Source organism: Eubalaena glacialis, chromosome 10, assembly GCF_028564815.1.
Source record: "Eubalaena glacialis isolate mEubGla1 chromosome 10, mEubGla1.1.hap2.+ XY, whole genome shotgun sequence".
Taxonomy (NCBI): domain Eukaryota; kingdom Metazoa; phylum Chordata; class Mammalia; order Artiodactyla; family Balaenidae; genus Eubalaena; species Eubalaena glacialis.
This window is the reverse complement of record NC_083725.1, coordinates 117,387,385-117,404,654: the sequence shown is the minus strand read 5'-3', so window position 1 is coordinate 117,404,654 and position 17,270 is coordinate 117,387,385. Positions and strand designations below refer to the sequence as shown.

At 46.0% G+C, this 17,270-nt stretch overlaps 1 protein-coding gene across 3 annotated transcripts in view; it reads left to right on the top strand.

Moving 5' to 3' along the window:
• CHKA (choline kinase alpha) overlaps window positions 1-17,270 on the top strand; it is a 65,971-nt gene that overhangs the window by 23,585 nt on the left and 25,116 nt on the right. For 2 of the 3 annotated variants that reach the window (XM_061202169.1, XM_061202167.1), the window contains exons 3-4: window positions 10,484-10,537; window positions 16,656-16,769. In XM_061202169.1, coding sequence (XP_061058152.1) covers window positions 10,484-10,537; window positions 16,656-16,769 — 168 coding nt within the window. The remainder of the gene's footprint in view (window positions 1-10,483; window positions 10,538-16,655; window positions 16,770-17,270) is intronic. The other variant, XM_061202168.1, reaches the window with a different exon arrangement.

Sequence of the window (17,270 nt, the reverse complement as noted above, 5' to 3'; positions counted from 1 at the left end):
TTCAGCTCAGATTTAGGTTGTAAAATTCGAATGTGGGGAAAGTATTGTTTGTATAGCATCATCAAAAAGGGTTTACAGGATAGTCCCAGTGGAAGAGTATGAGCTCAGTGAAGCCGAATTTATTAACTACCTCCCTTTGAGATTTCTTTAAAACTTTGAATTTGTTAGATTCCTAATCTTTCTAAATTTTTATATTACTTAAATAATTGAATCTTTCAGTTAAAGTACCTTATTTGTTGAATTGTCTTAACCAGTTCTAGGATATCCCAAATGTCTGGATTTAAAAAAAAAAACTATACCATGAATTTATCATTTTACTGACCACACATATAAATGTGTGTATGTTGCTGTGGTAGAATTTTGATATCCATTTAAATCTTCCTTGGAAGGGCCCATTTTGATCTTCATGAAACGGAGAATAGTTTTCTGACTCAGTTTTTTTTTTTTAAAGACTAGTCTCTTTCAGCTCAGTCTAAAAAGCAGGTCATGTCCATATCTGTGATGATTCGATTATATGTTGAGAAATATTAAAGTTAAAATTGGCACTCTGCATATTAACTCATTTAAAAAAATTGTCATGATGTGACTGAACCTTTTCATTGGGTAATTTTCCCTTAACCCTGTCCAGATGTGAGAGTGGTCAGGGTCTGAGGTTAGGAACAAGCTAGCGTGTCTGAGGAAACCTGAGGCCACTTTGGCACTAGGTTCACGTGCTGACTGACAGCCGACCCTGACCCCTGACTGACAGTGTACAAGCAGAACAGGGTCTGTGCTTACCATGCAGTCCAGTTTTTTATTTAATCAAGTTGCAGTTTCAGAGCAGTTCTTGAACTACCCAATTAATGTCCTTTTGGGACTTCTAATGAAATCAACCTTCAGCCATCTTTTTCTCTGAGGACCTTCTGTAGCAATTAAGTCCCATTTCTGCCCGTTCGTGTCATGTGCTTTCATTTAAGCAACACTTTAAAAATACTTTAATAACCAGCTGCTGGAATTGCATGCGATATGAGACTGTTGTTTAAATCTGTTTTATGGAGGCTTTGTTTCTGTTTCAACTTAAATAGGAGCGTGTTCAGGGTGCACGCTGCGCTCCTCCGAGGCCGGGGGCAGGCCCTGTGCCCTGAGGGCAGCAGAGCCCCGTGGAGGTGAGGGCATGCTCTGGTGCATGCTGCCCAGGACGCTGGTCACCAGCCACGTGTGGCCCTCATATGCCTGAAAAGTGGCAAGTGCAGCCAAGGAATGGAGTTTTAAATTTTACGTAATTTTACTTAATTTAAATTGCAGTGGTTACATGGAGCTGGTGGCTGCTGCGTTGGCTGGCACGTGTGCCCTGTTAAGGACAGGTAACTTAGTTAACAGCCGGCCGCAACGCAGGCCGTGACCTCGCAGTTTTCTTTTCCCCTAATAAAGATTCACCATCAGTAGTTAATATTTTGTCCTTTTTGAAATTTTAGCAGTCTAGAATTATTACCTGATAGTACTTAAGTGCAATAGAAATGTCTGGAAATAGAATTTGTTTGAACAGAATTCGATGTCCCTATTTATTTTTAAGGGGAAAAAAAGACTATTAGGTAACTCAGTAGAAAAATAGAGAAGAGTTGAAGCCACTTAAAATGGAATTAACTTTTACCAAACGAATGGATCAGAGTATGTTTTACATGCAGTTAATGGGGGAGGAGGGGGCAGCACTCTAGATTTAGCTTCTCAATCCTATTTTTACTAGGCTGTTAGTTTCCATTCCTGAAACTGCATCTGCTGATGAAGAGTAGAAGCTATGCTTGAAAGCACATGGGTAGAAAGGGAAGCAAGTAGCTCACGAGATGGATAATGAGCAAACGTCTGACAGTCTCACAACTGACTCTGACGACAAACTCATTTTTGTTAGAAAAAAGCTGTTCCTTTGCTTTATAGGTGGGACTCAATGTTTTCAATATCATTACTCAGTTGATTGAGTCCCTAGTTCAAGTACACTTTCTTGTTGAAGTTTGAACTTAGTAAAACCATGAAACCTACAGCCTCAAGTATTTTTGGTTCCCAAGTTCTTTGAGGTTTGGCAGGGGCACTCGCTGCCAGTTTGAGTTTCGGACATTAATGGCCATTGTAAGCTGCTGGCCATTTGAATGCTTTGGCAACATGAGGAGGGGAAGAAATTTAGGAACTCCGAACAGGAACTTCAGTTTAAGAGAGAAGGAAAGTAAGGGGCCGAGACTAAGCAGTCAGTAAGACTCAAGGCCGGCGGCAGTGCTGTGCGCTGTACAAGTTGAGCTCTCACGGCGTGGTGCCAGGGATTTCACCAAAAATGGCCAAAATTGATAGTAACTTGCCAGGATTTGCATTAATTAAGAGATGTGGCTGAGCAACTATGGAACCCAAATAATAAGTCACATTACTTTCATAAATGCATGGATTAAAGACAGAAATATCACGCAGATCAAACGTTATGCTTTCCTTATTTTTGACTCTACTTAGAGGAAAGCACACACACACATCCCTATACATGCATGTGCATTTGTACATATATAACTTGGTATTTCCTAAATTGGCCATATAAATGCAGTTGTCACATCCTTCAAGGTGGATTAGAATGAGCTCTTTCCCTGAAACATGTTAATTGATGACTGCACATAATGATAGACGTATGTATTTTCTCAGAATGTTTAGCTGTTTTGCTTAATTACATGATAGACTGGTTTAGTTTAGTATGTCCCTTCTTTCCCTTTCTCCTCCTCGTTCCAGCTTTGGAATTTTTTACCTCTGTGAGAATCAAATATTATGTAGCAGTATTTTTTTGATTTACATTTACAATCATTTACAAGTAACTTGGTTTAAAATAACGAGATGCTTCTCGACTTTCTTGTTTTTCTTCATCTTGGTGTTGCGAGATGTCGGACTTCCTTTATTTCCATAGCAGCCCTGAAATGACTGCTCTCCGGTGCAGTTCACTAAGGGTTAAGTAGCAGAAGGCCAAGGTAAAACCTCCTGGTTGGGTTTAAGACCCACAGTTCTGTCCCACAAACAGCTATCTCTGCCCCCCCCCCATTTCTGTATAAGACGAGACATAAGCAGACTTCCCAGCTGTACCCTGGAGGTTTTGTTTAGGATTTGTGTTAATTTTAGGGCGTATGGAAAGTCCTGTGTTGGACAAGGGGAAAAATGGGTCCTTTTGAGAATAAAACAAGGTAAGACACACACAGCTTCGAAAAACTGCCACACCACACAATATTATTTGCAGGAGATTATTAAACGTAAAAATATTGGTGTGATCTTAAAACAATGAATGTCAGTAGAATTCAGTGTCTATTTCACATAGGCCAGCTTTAACTTTAATGACGAGGAGGTTATTCTCATTAGCTGCATAGACGATGGAAACCGAATTCAACTGTAAAATTACCTGTGACTAAAGCAGGTAGGATAGCTCGGTAGAAGTTTTGAGAAGTACTGGTTTAGCCTTTGCCATTGTGGAAAGAGATATAATTGCTAGAAGAGAGCTTGAAACGATAAAATTAGCTGTCAATGTAACTTGATTTTTTTCCTTTCTGGTACTGGGAAGGAACATGAGCTCTGCATCGTCCAGTAGCAGCCTTTTCCCAGAAGCAAGTTTGGCTGATTACAAATAACCAGTTTGCTTATTTATCATGAATTGTGGAAGACACAAATGTCAGTACGTATTGTTCTTTCAATGTAACCTGTGCCAGTTGGCGGAAGTCTCAGAGGGCTTTGTCCCTGCCTCTGTCAGAACAGTGACTGTGTCGAGCCAGTCCCTTCTCTGCACGAATGGAGAGATTTGGCCTCACCGTTTTGCACGGTCTCACAGGCATGAACGTTTATAATACACCAACGATCTCTTGAGTGCTGCCTGGGAAAATTTTGTTTTTGTTCTTTGAGTAGTAGAAGGCTAATATTAGTGTTTGTTGAAGTACTAACAATAATTAAATGAAAGGCATCAAGGCACAACGCAGATTTGTATCAGTGACTCAAAAGAGTACCGTTTGGGACACGGTCTTTTTTGAATCCAGAAAACAAAATGTCTACTTCCCTGTTTTCTCTTAACCCCAGTTTAATTAAAAATTCAGTCACGGTAAATTACAGAGCAGCCTACAGATAGTTGGCAGTAAACTCTTGGCTGCTGAGAAGCTGCCTGCTTGCAGCACTTCCCGCTGGAGCCGAGACGGCATGGCTCCTCCGTGCAGAGCCCTGCTCGGTCCCGAGAGGCTGAGCGCGTGTCCCCGCTAACTGAACACGGCGCATTCGATTTTTTTTCTCATTGTATTAGGTCATCATGACCTAATTTACTCTGCTTTTAAAAACTCCCCTTGTATGTGTTGAGCATGGTGTAATTATACCTATTTCTAAGGCAGTCAAAACCTCCCTCTCAGAAGTGAAACGTGTTTCTAGTATTGCGTGTTCCCATTTGGTCTAACCTAGTATTTCTTCCATTAATACTCTCCAAAGATAGTTGCCAAATTACAACCTACAGTGGTACCACCTTCCGTACCTGCTTTGGTGCCTTCTTTTGATAACTAAATAAACCACAGACTACTGTGTCTAATTTTGACATATGCAAAGTGTCTTTGTCTTGCTGGTCTTAAATGTTTGGGCTTTAGAGCATGAAGCCAGTACAGATTTCTGGTCCCTGGAACGCTGGTGTGACCGCAGCCCGCCCTCTTGGGAAGGAATGTCTTTGTGTTGGGTGGCGTGAAGGGCGTTGGGGGTAATGTACCACTTTAGCTGTATGTGCATGTGTTCTCTGCTGCAGGCTTGTCCATGCGATCGTGCCTGGAGCACTCTGGTTTCCAGGTGACAGACACGATTCACGGTATAGTATGAGTCCTCTGAAGTTGGAGCATTCTCTACAGCTTTAATTTCTTTCTTTTAGTTCTTGGTTTCAAGAAATGTTTTTTAAAAACAAAGTTGTAATGCTGTGTTAAGTAGCACCAGCTACAGTTTGTGCTCGCTTAAAGACGTACAGTGGTTAAGAGTTCAGAATGTGGAATATATCACTTTGGGTTTTTTGTTTTTTGGGGATTTTTTTTGGTCCAAAGCAGATCAGACCCTTTCTTCTGTTTCCTCAGTAGAAAATGACAAACATTTCGTAATTTTAGAAATTTATGGGCCTCAACTTGAAAATTCATTTGAAGTATTTAGCTGCTTCTTCCTTCATACCACTCTCAGCCTTAAGGAAATGCCATGTACATATTGATATGTTGGTTAGAGTTAGAAACTTCCTTCTCTGTCCTAATCATTTAGTGTCCTTCTCCCCCACCCTGTGCCTCTATGAAGCTCAGCAGTGCTGATGTGACGTGGAAGGACACAGGCTGGAGAAGCGAAGGCGCTCTTCCTGGAAACGTGTTGCTTACAAGTCAACCCTTGGGGTGCTCATGCCGAAGGAACTCAGAAGCCTTTGGAGTCTTGGGGCCTCAGGTTACCCTGGATCAGACCCCAATTTTGAGAAGGTCCTGAAAGGCGCCTTCTTTACCTGGACTTCCACTCACCTGTCTTTCTCCTAGTTCATGTCTGCCTAGAGCCTTTTAGACATTCTAGTCTCCTCTTGATGTTCATCAAGGCATCCGATTTTGTGAAGTTCAACAGGATCACATTGTCTTAGATTGGTCCTTGGGTAGATCGAACGTACTCTAGAAAAATGTTAGAAATCATTTGTCCAGTAAAATGTTAGGAATCATTTGTCTATTTAAATTCTCGTAATCCATATGTGTTCACTAGGTAATCACATAAGCTATACTTCAAATCATTGCATTGTCATCTCACATTTTAATGTGTTCTATAAAATATTTTCAGAAACGGCTGTAAGAAGCCATGAAAGCAGTAAATGCAGAATGTTTTCATAGAGATCAGGAAGCAGGAAGGTTAGGGTCCGTGATATTGAGAAGAAAACGTGAGAAGAACCACATGACTGCTGTGCATTCTAGGGAGTCAGGAGTCTCACCCTTTCCTGCCCCAGCTCACCCGAGAGGTGGGACGCAGTCCTATCCATCGTTAACAGGGATGGTGACAGGTGGGGCCCCCCGTTGAGAACCTCTTCTCTCGTAGAGAGTCGACGTGGTCAGATAACCAGGGTGGATCTTAGAATCTTCAGAGCTACAGGCAGTATAGTCGGGAAGCCCGTGTCACTCCAGGGCCAGACGAGCATCACAGCTACTGAACATTCAGGCTAGTGCAGCCCATCCTGTTACTCTCAGGACAAACACTGATAGTCTGGAGTCCCTCGGGACTCAACTCAGGAGGTTAATCTCAGGTTAGTGGAGAGATGGATGATTTTCCTAGACCAGATCTTAGATGCCCTAGAAGTTGAGTCTAGCTGACATTTGGATTATTCTTTCTTAATCACTCATTTATAGATCCCAAAGCACTTTATCAAGGCTGCAACCAACTTACTCCTGTTTTAAAAGAGTCTTTATCTCCACACAGCCACACATACACAGACTAGGGAAAATGAAGATGCTGCTTTGTTTCATCTCACAAGTGTGGTTTTATTAAAGTAGTTTAATCATAAAACTAGTTCCCTCAGCATTAGCAGAATCTTTTAAGAACTGGCCAAGCGATGAGCGTTTATTTGGCTTAAACAAATTTAAAGAAATAAGCCTGTTATATTGTGGAATATCAGGTAACTTACTTTTTTCGTAGTCTTCTTTAAAGTACAAAAACCTCTAAAAGCCTCTAAATGAGATTTTGCCAGAAAAGTAACATTTGAAACCTTGTACCAAATATATTTATTGTAAAAGTAACATATACTTTTAAACACTTTTTAAAGTATAGGCATATGTAAAGTAAAAAGTCAGAATCCTCTATGCTCTCACCTTACTGCCTTAGCTCAGGGGTCCCCAACCCCCGGGCCGTGGACCGGTACTGTTAGGAACCGGGCCGCACAGCAGGAGGTGAGCGCCGAGCGAGCGAAGCTTCATCTGCCCTGCCGCCCCCCATCGCTCCCCATTTCTCACATTACGCCTGAACCATCCCTCCCGCCCCCGGTCCGTGGAAAAATTGTCTTCCACGAAACCGGTCCCTGGTGCCAAAGAGGTTGGGGACCGCTGGCCCTAGCTAACAGAGTTTAGGCTTTTAGGAATTTAGGTTTTAAATTTACAAGTGCTTGGTCAATCACAGATCTGTTTCCTCTTTTGAACTCTTCTATAACTTTAAAACAAAATATCAGCCACACCCCCTTTATTATTGTTACCACTTTAGCCTATTTGCTACAGCACAGCTAATGAATACATGGGTCATAGTGAATACTTGTAGATTCTCTTGAAAACCAAGCCCAAAATAGGAAGAAAAGAATGAGGAAGATGGGAGGAAGCCAGTGGCAGTATATTTTTACTACCGTTGGGTGTCTTCTTTTTTTGTGTTTATGACATCTTTGTAGCATACGATTCACTTATTTATTTAAGTGTACAATTCAGTGGTTTTTAGTATATTCACAGAGTTGGGCGTTGTCTTAAGCATGTGGGATACATTCTGACTTCTTAGGTCTTGAAGTTTCAGCGTTTATTTTTAGAAACATTTTATTATGGAGAATTTCAGATGCACACAAAAGTAGACAAGAAGAGCATAATGAACCCCAGGTACCCAGTATCCATCTTTCTCTCTGACCAGCTTTCTTTCGTCTTTACCTTCATTCATTCTCCAGGGTTATTCCAGACATTGTACTATTTCTTCCATGACGGTTTCAGTCTGTACCCATATAAGCTGATTAAAAAAACCATGACTACATTAGTGTTCACATTAAAATTTTTAATAATTATTTAATATTAAATAACCAGTTAGTGTCCAAATTTCTAATAAATGTTAAAATTTTTTACCTTTATTTTATAACTTATTGAAAGCTAAGTTTTATTAATGTACAAGTTAGTTGGTGAAGAATTTGGAGTCATGTTAAATACTTGTACAATATATTTTAATATCTGTTTCAAATAAATTTGTGCCTCTGAAATAAAATCCCACAGATTCCAAGTTATATTTTACCTCCTTTCTTCCTGGACAAAACAGTCCTCTGACTCTTTTTTGGCCACTCTCTGTTGTTGGCTTACCTGTGCAGAAGGCTGCTTCTCTCATCTTTCCGTGAAGATTCGGTCCGCTTGGTTTGCGATTTCCTGGTCTTGCCCTTCTTACCTACAGGATTGAGGGAACCTGAACATTCTGTACTGAGGAAACAGAACAGAGGGCTGGGTATGGCAGAAGTCCATCTTGCCTTCCTGGTGGTGCTCTGATGGGATAAGTAATGCATTCACTTGGGGGTGGAATGGGGTGGGCGGGGGTGGGGAAATTATTAATAGAATTTATTTCTACCTAACAGCGCTAATATGTTAAAAAGCAATGGCCTCGGAAGCAAGCCAATTTGTAACTTGGATGAGGTGACTTGCTGGCGTTGAGAGCACCATTAGACAAGGGAAAGGGAACTTCTGCTGGCTAAATAACCCCTTAACTGTATCTCCCTAAGAAGATACAGTTCAAGTAACAACAGCATAGGAATAACCATAGTCATCTAGAATTTTGTACAGGTCAAATCCCGTTACAACAAATTTCAGTAGGATATCCAAATTCCTTGTTTGTCTTTTCCTACAAAGTATCAAAATAAAAAATATATATACATGTATATATGCAGTATATCAGATTATAGAACTTTTTTTGTTCTTAACTGTCTTTGGGGAGAAAAAGCACAAGGATTTAATATTTGGGGGACATTTCAGCCCCATCGGTCATTCTGACACTGTTGCTAGTTCCCCCACTACTGGGGATCACAGATGTAAGTCTGCCCATCACCCTTGGTTGCTCCTTGAGCTTCCCAGCGCAGGAGTGTTTATTTAGTTGTGCCAGCCACAAAGTGTAGTGAGCACCAGGGTTTGCTGGGGAGACCAACAATAAAGAAAGGATGGAGTCCCTATTCACCAGGAACTTGTAGGCCACTGGGGAGAGGGAGCAACTAAGGTATAGGTCTGAGGCCACGGTGCAGTCGGGAGGGTATTTTGGAGTTAAGGAAAGAGTGACGCTTTCATGGTACCTAGATACTCCTCCCTAGGGTTTTTATCACACCCTACGTCAAGCCATCAGCAAAAGTCTAAAAGTATTTCTGTAGTATTTTCATTTTGTAGCTTTCATTGTAACGGGATTTAACCTGTAACATCTTTTCATCAGAGAAATGCAGATTACACAAATGAAAATATCATATATCCCCCATTTGTACTTTCTGTACTTTGTACAAAGTGTACTTAACTGTGTGTTAAAGATATTATTTGAGTATGTATAAGTGCAGGTCTTTTGCAGATAACTTCATATGAACATGGTTATTTATTTTGTTTACTTTTATATCGAGTAAACTAGAACATGTACTGTTTATACAAAACATTAAATGTCTGTGGGATGTCATTTCCGTGTATGATGGATGGGAGCTGTCGCTTTAAACCGCTTAGGTGTTTTGAATGATGCTAGAGTAGCTGGTGGTGCTTAACGTGGCATTTTTTTTCCTGTCCACACTTTCTACCCTTGGTACAGGTATTTTTGATAAAGCTGTGGAATGGAAAGGTATGTTTTTCATGGGATGTTCAAGAATCTTTTACCTTAACATTTTTAAAGAGCTTCCTTTATGGGCTTCTGTGTCTGACGTAAGCAGACTTAGTTTAATTTTAACAAATAACATTTTTCTAGGGGCAATATTTGAGTATAAAATTTTGACAGGACACGTATGAAGGTTTTTAAAGCACTTGGGGTGGGGGGTTGCTTTTAAAAGATAAGATCTGCCATGAAGAAAGGATGTGGCCAGAGAGTTGCTTATGGTAGTTCGTGGTTGAGGTGTGTTATTGACTGAATCCTGGTTACCAATAATTTGCAATTTCATTGAGGAAAGTGATGAAAGTATCTCTCAATACGTTAACATACGAGATAAGTTTGGGCCTTTATTAAACTGGCGCGGGCCTCTCTTGGGTGGAGGAAGGCTCCACGCTGAGCTAGTGGTGCCCTGATGACCAGGCTTGGCCGCGCAGGCCGGGTGCCGGGCTTCCTGCCCACACAGGGCACCCTCGTCCGCCCTGTGCTGACCTCGGCGGCCGCCAGCCCATGTGCGCCCCCTGCCCTTGCAGGACAGCACCTTCCTGGGGCTGGCGTTGCCTCCAAAGACCCACCTGGCTAAACAAGATAAGCCAGCCCAGCGCTTATCTTGAGGAGGCCTGATTGGGAGAGCAGCCTCCACTGACTTTCCTCCAGCAATGAAATTGTGAAAAGGTACTCGGGATGGTGGTGAGACTCACAGCTGTGTGGTCTCGACAGCACATCCCTTTTCTCGTAAAGAAATGAAGTGCTTCCTCAGGTGTTGGTCCTAGTGTGGGACACTGGTGGTGCATTTAGACTGCGCTGAGAAACACTCGCTAAAGATCTGTGATGTTTTGTAAACCCCGACTGTTCTGATGGTTGCAAAGTTAGTGTCTGCTTAGTGTTCCCCATCTCACTGGAAGTGTTTGCTTTTTCTCATTCGTAGCGGTCCTGTAATAAGGAGGGATCCGAACAAGCTCAGAAAGACAATGAATTTCAAGTAAGTAATTCAGTCCGTTCTGCATTTGTGTGAGGTGTGAGCTGGTGGTGGGCAGCCTTGCCCCCCTGCTCTGGCAGCACCCCTTCCTGCCCTGGAGTCCTGCTGTGTGTCCCAGAGGAGGGGCTCTGGGGGTACTGGGAGCCGCCCCAGTGAGACCCAGCGAACAGCCTGTGTTCCATTTCCTACTGAGGGTGTAGGGAGTGGACGTTTTGCCTTTAGGGTGATCTGAACAGCATTTGGGGTGCTAGGAGGTGGCGGCTTGGGGTGACCTGCGTGCGTGATATTCTGATGTGGAGGTAGTCTGTCACTGCCCAGGTGTCTCAGTGGCTGCCCTTCCCCGGGGCAGGCAGGAGTGTTTTTCCCTCTGCGTGGTACCCGGCTCCCAAAGGGTGTTTCCTAAAAGACGAGATTTCACTCAGAAATGCGTGTATTCAGAAGAGCTTGAGGTCAAGAGCACCTGCCCCTCTTTGAGGCTCAGAGGTGGGGCGTCTGGAGTAGTGATCTCCACACGCCGGGGAGTGAACAACTTCTGAGCCCACTCCCCTGGTGTGTGGAGGTTTGTGTGTAACGGGGGGAGTGTGTGGGTGTGCGTGTGTAGCATACACACCACACACCCCGTAATATCGACACACGTAAATACACTGGTTTTACTAATTGTATACGAATTATTAAAGTGATCAAGAAATAGAAATGTAAAAGAGGTGAGATCATATAAAGGAATAAAAGCGCTGCTGTTTTTTCCTCGCGGTTCCGTGGATGTTTTGCACGGGCCCTGCTCCGGAGACCGTGGTCTAGAGGATCTGGAATGTGTGCTCTCTGGGGTGACGCTGACTGAGAAGCTGTCAGTGGGACGTGACTGACGTTCTGTCTTCAGCCTCCTGGGCCCTTTGTGTATAGACTTTTCCTCCTTCCTGGGAGTTGAAACTGTTGGGTCACTAGGACCTCCATGACGCTAAATCTGAAGTGTGTTTCCAGCTCCCGTTTTATCTAGACTTCTTAGCAGCTAAGGCGGCCGGGACACAGGGACACGAAGTAAAGGCCCCTCGTTTCCTGCACCCCTCCTTGCCTCCTTTGTGGGCTCATTCTCCGATTGTCTTAAGTACTGAGAGTCCCCAGGCCTGAGGCCCTATTTCCACCCCCCGCCTTACCCGGCCACCTGATCCAAAGCTGGTCCTTGCGTTTCTCCTAGGGGCCAAGGGTCTGCAGCTCCTCCAGCCCACAGCCCTGCTTGGAACTAACACTAGCTGCTACCCGTCTCCTGGGGTGTCTCACCAGGTCCAAGACTGAACCCATACTCTCCCCACCCCTCCAACCAGCGAAATCTAAATCCGGCCTTTCTGGGCAGGCCAGGAAGCAGAGAGTCACCTTCTGTACCCTTGTCCCCTCACCCCCGTGTCCCATCCACAAGTCTGTTGGTGGTTTTCCTTTGAACCATATCTTGGATCTGTCTCCTTTCTCTCCATCTCTGGACTGTGCACCTGCCTAGTCCAAGCTGCCACCAGCTCCCCCCTGGGCTTCCACTTCCACTTCCACTCTACTTCCTGCAGACCATTCCCTTGATCTTTGCCAGAGCCAGCTTTTGAACTGCTCATCCGATCGTGTCAGCCTCTTGCTTACAGTCCTTCGGTGGTGGCTCTCTGCCCTGGTCCCAGTTAGGTGGGCTTTTTATCCTGCCAGGTCCCGGCAGCCTGACCCCCGCCGAGCTTCCCAGTCTCATCTCACAACGCCCTCCCCCTTCCCTGCTCTCCAGCCGTGTGGCCCTAAGCTCTGTGGTTTCCTTCCTGCCACAGGGCCTTTGCAGATGCTGCTGCTTCTGGCTGGAATGCTCTGCTCTGCAATCCGCACCACTCCCCCCAACTGCTACTTACAATTGGGATCTCAGCTCCCAGGTTCCTTCCACAGGGAGCCCCTTCCTGCTCTCTCATCTAGGCTTGCTCCTACAGCACCGGGTGCCTCTCCTTTGCACTTTCCGTGGCTGTAAGTTTCCGTATTACGTGTTAACGTCTGCCTGTTCTTGTGAGATTCTAAACTCAGGGCGGGATCCCGCTGCTTGTGCACACTCTTCCGTCCCTTCCTCTCGTTAGTCCAGCGTGCCCTCGCCGCCGGGGACCCGTGCGTCACTGCCACGCCACCTCCTCCTCCTGCACCGGCTGGATCTCTGCTCGGGGCCCAGCAGGCAGCGGTAGTAGGTGCTGTGATTTTGGTTTTGATCCTCTGCGTCAGAAGGTGGGCAGTTGGCTGTCAGAATGGGGAAGGTGGTTTGTGTTCTTTGAGCCTCTTTGAATGGCTGGTCTCCTCCAGCGGGAGGCCTGGCTCCACTCCCGTTTGTGGGGCGAAGCCTCGGAAGGGGGCCAGCGAGTCTCTGGTGGGCTCAGCGCCCTGGCCTGCGCTGTGTGTGTCTCACCTTTGCTCTTTGGCCTCCCCTCCCCACCAGAGAAATGCTGTTACGTCTTCTCAGGAGGGTCATAATCTCGATATTATTGCTGGACTTTTTAAAGGAGGAAAACCACACAGATGAAGTGAGAAGTCAGTCTCACCCTCCCCCCGCCCCCCACCCCGGGCCCTCCCCCTCTTCTGCCCGCTCTGCCCGGGTCTCCGTCTGACCCTGTCCCCGTTGCTCCCGGAGCCACTCTTGGCTCTGTCACCGGCAACTTCTGTGTTGCCAAACCCAGGGCCCACTTTCCTCTGCCCCCTGTTCGCTGTCTCCACAGCGTCTGACACAGGACACGCTGTCGCCCGTCCTGACAGCAGGCGTCTTCGCCTCCCGCACTACTGGCTGCCCCGGTTCCCCTCCTGCTGCCCCAGCTACATCAGAGGGTGTTAGGTTGCCGTGTAAAATGTGTTTCTTGCTGTAGGCACAGTCGGTTGGAAGCATTGCTGTAGGTGCTGGGCGTCCTCAGGCTCTGTGCTGCTTCCCCCTCTTCGGCCAGTTCGTTAGCTTTAATGCTGTCCGTACGCCGAGGACTTTGTATCTGGCCCAGACCCCGCGGCAGCTCCAGCAGCTTCTCCGGGCTGATTCGGTCCTCTTCTTCCTCGGTTCCTCTGCTCTGGGCATCGGCCCCTCCCAGGCCTTGCTTTGCCCCCATCAGGGTCACCGTATCTGCTTGGGGGTGGCCACCCCGTCACGCTCCGTCAGGATACCCTCTGCTCCTTCTCTGCGCTGCCCCGATCTGCCGATGGCCCTGCTCAGTTCCGGCCGTTTCTGTCCCTGGAACGCAGGCTCTGTCCGGGCAGCAGCCGCGTGTGTCTTGTTCTTACTGTTTTCCTGGGGCTTAGCACACGCCGGGTACAGAGTACATGTCCAAGGTATATTTGGGGGGTGAATATATGAATGAGTATTTCTGAAGCCATCGTGATTCGTTTCAAGTTGAGGTATTGAGCTGCTCTCCTGAGAAAGCAGGACCAGCCGTGGGTGGATGGTGGGGGCCGAGCCCGGGTGCTGCGGGCGGTGGACCGGGTCGGCGGTGGACCGGGTCACGCCCTTGCGCCCGTCCTTCACTGAGCTCGCTTTCCTTGAGGGTTTGGAGACCTGAGGATACCTGCTGTCCTTCGTAACCTACCCATCTTTCTTGCTTGTGACTTGGCATTTTCTTTCATTTTTTTCCTCTCCAAATTCTTCCCTCCACACACCACCCCCCCTTCTCCCTACTGTGAATAAATATTGAACTGCAGTATCACAGAAGAACAAAGGTATTTCTTGTTCACAGTTGTGCAGAGCAGTGCTGAAGAGAATTGGAAAGTTCTTTAAGTCTCTTTCCATCTTCCCTCCACCATCCTGGCACCGGGTGGGCCCTGCTCTGGAGGATCCTGGACAGCATGGCTTCGGCCTGGGTACCAGTGATGGTGCCACGTGTGAAGTCAGCTCCCAGCAGCCTTTGCGCTGCGTGGGCACCACGTGCACTTCCTGAAGTCATACTGTGGGTTAAATCTGTGTCTGGAACTAGACATTTCAGACGTAAAGGGCTATTTCGGATTGGCTGCACGTGTGTGTCTTACATATGCCAACCCCAGTGCCCTCCAGCTTAGTCACTCTACACAGAAAATGGTTGAAAAACCAAATTTTAATCCCGACAAAATTCTGGCTACATAGGACAGAGGAGATCCCGATCCTACTCTTTGGAAACAGTTGGGTTGGAGTTTTGAGGTGGGAGACTGTACAGAGGGCAAGGGGCTGCCAAGAGCCACTGCCCACAGACGGCCTGGTCTGGGCCGAGCCCAGCACCTCCTCATCCACGACGCCAGCCTCCCATCGCTTGTGCGGGCGGCAGCAGAGGGTTCACTTCCCGTGGGGTGTCTCTGAGGCCAGAGTTGAGGTAAACGGGGCCGGCACTGACCGTACCTCCTGCCTAGGTTTGCTGTGAGGTCAGATGAGTGAGTGAAAACATTTTGCCAGCTCAATAGAGCTGTTAGGAATTCGTTCTCATTCTCTAAGCGTTTAAGAAATAAAACCCATCTGGTCGAAGTCGTCCTAAAATCCATTAACTTGATAGATCAGTGCTGTGTCTGGACTGTCGTTGTCTTAGTCTGCTCGGGCTGCCAGAAAAAGCTACCTGGGTTTATTCTTCATAGTTCTGGAGGCTGGAGGTCCAAGGGCAGGGTGCCAACATGGCCAGGTTCTGGTGACGGCCCCTTCGTGGCTTGTAGATGCCGTCTTTTGCCTGTGTCCTCACGTGGTGGAGAGGGAGACAGAGACGGAGAGAGAGGGCAGGCTCTCTGGGGTCTCCTCTTATAGGGATACTGACCCCATTAGGGCTCCACCCTCGTGGCTTCACCTAAATCCATCACCTCCCAAAGGCCCCATCTCCAAATAACATCGCACTGGTGGTGAGGGCTTCAACCTCTGAATTTTGGGAGGACACAGTCCAGTTCATAGCAGTCATATGTACAGGACCGCAAATTAGTGAATATAGATTGGGCCTCACAAGGTGACAATGGTTAGATCATAATTGTGGAGATTATACAAGATGGTGGATGGATTACCAACAAACCCATTTTCCCCAAATGTAAAAATGACTGAATTACTTTTTACTTTAATGTGGCCCCATGTCCTTTGGAAGTAGCTTTTCTTTTTTCCTTTCTCTTTTCTTCTCGCCAACTTTAGAATCGTGTCCCTGCCTGATGAGTTTGTCCTGCTAAGCCTCTCCATCCATTTTGGTAAAATGAGTGTATTTAAAAGAGCTCTGTTTTATTGAGCAATCTTTCTCTGAGATCCTGTCCCCACAGCCCGTTTCTGAACAAGGGGTGACCTAGAATCACCTGAGAGTGTTTCCAGACCACACCTGGTGCCCCTCCCGACACATCGACCTAGAAGCTCCATCTGTAGAAGCTCCTTAAGAGACTTGGGTACAGGGCTCCTTCCCGCCCTTCACCCCAACCGATGGAAACTCTTAAGCTGTAATTTCCTGCTTAAGGGAAGAGGACTAAGGAATGGATTTGAATTGAGTCCAAAAGGTGGATTTTGAAGGCAGAATGGCTCTAGATCCCACTTAGTTATTAGGAGTAACTAAAGGTGGAACGTAGGAGTGTCAAAGAGGTGAAGACAAGAAGACAAACATTAAATGACAGAGGGGACTGGGGATTAGAGCAGAAAACAGAAACCTTGAGCGCCCTATGCTAGGGTGCACTTTGGCACGGACCCCGCACCCCGTGGGGGACCCCGCAGGCCAGTTTCATGGGCAGAGCGCCCTTTGAACCATTTTCTTTCCCTGGGCGCACTCGACCGAAAAGCAGATCGACCGTCACCAGAATGGATGGAATTGTTGTGACCTTTGATAAGATGCCAAGGGTGAGACTCATATGAGTTTTAAAATAAATAGAAGCAATAAAATATTGATACTGTTCTATTTTTGGAACCAGTGACCTAAATTCAACTTGAATTTTAAATCTCATCAATATAGTGTGATGTTTGCCAGCATGGATCCTGAAGTTTACAGATCTGTTTCTTCGTATTTAAAGTGGGGACAGTGGTAATAAAAACAATTGGTAAAAATAATAATGATGATGCTGCGCAATCAGGGTTGCTGTGGGAGTGGGTGAAATGGCTCATGTGAAAGGACTGCTGATGCCTGGCACGTGGTCCACACTCAGTAACTGGTTGGTGTGTTGCCATCTGTTTCAGGGCGCCGAGGCCATGGTTCTGGAGAGCGTTATGTTTGCCATCCTCGCAGAGAGGTCGCTGGGGCCAAAGCTCTTTGGCATCTTCCCCCAAGGCCGCCTGGAGCAGTTTATCCCGGTAAGATGTGCGGAAGGCTGGTCAGGTGGTGGGAGCCACAGCGAGAAGACGGAGTCTGCCTCGCCACCGTCACTGCAGGAGCCCGAGGCGCTGTGGTCCGAAATAGTAAATGTGGCCTATGTTATCACAGAAGTAAAGAAAAACAAAATTTCTCTTGAATTTACATCAAAACCTTTGTCTTTCCTGCAAAGATATGTTCATCCATTGAGAAACATGCAGGCAGACCTTGTTTAACTGAGCTTCGCAGATGCTGGGTTTTTACAAATAGAAGGTCTGTGGTGGCCCTGCATTGTCAGACAGTGGTTAGCATTTCTGAGCAATAAGATATTTTTTAATTAAGGTATGTACATTGTTTTTTGAGACATAATGTTATTGCCACTTAATAGACTGCAGTATAGTGTAAACATTACTCTTGCACAAGCTGGGAAACCAAAAAATTCACGTGACTCGCTTTGTTGCGGTCGCTTTACTGTGCTGGTCTGGGACCGAACCCCCAGAATC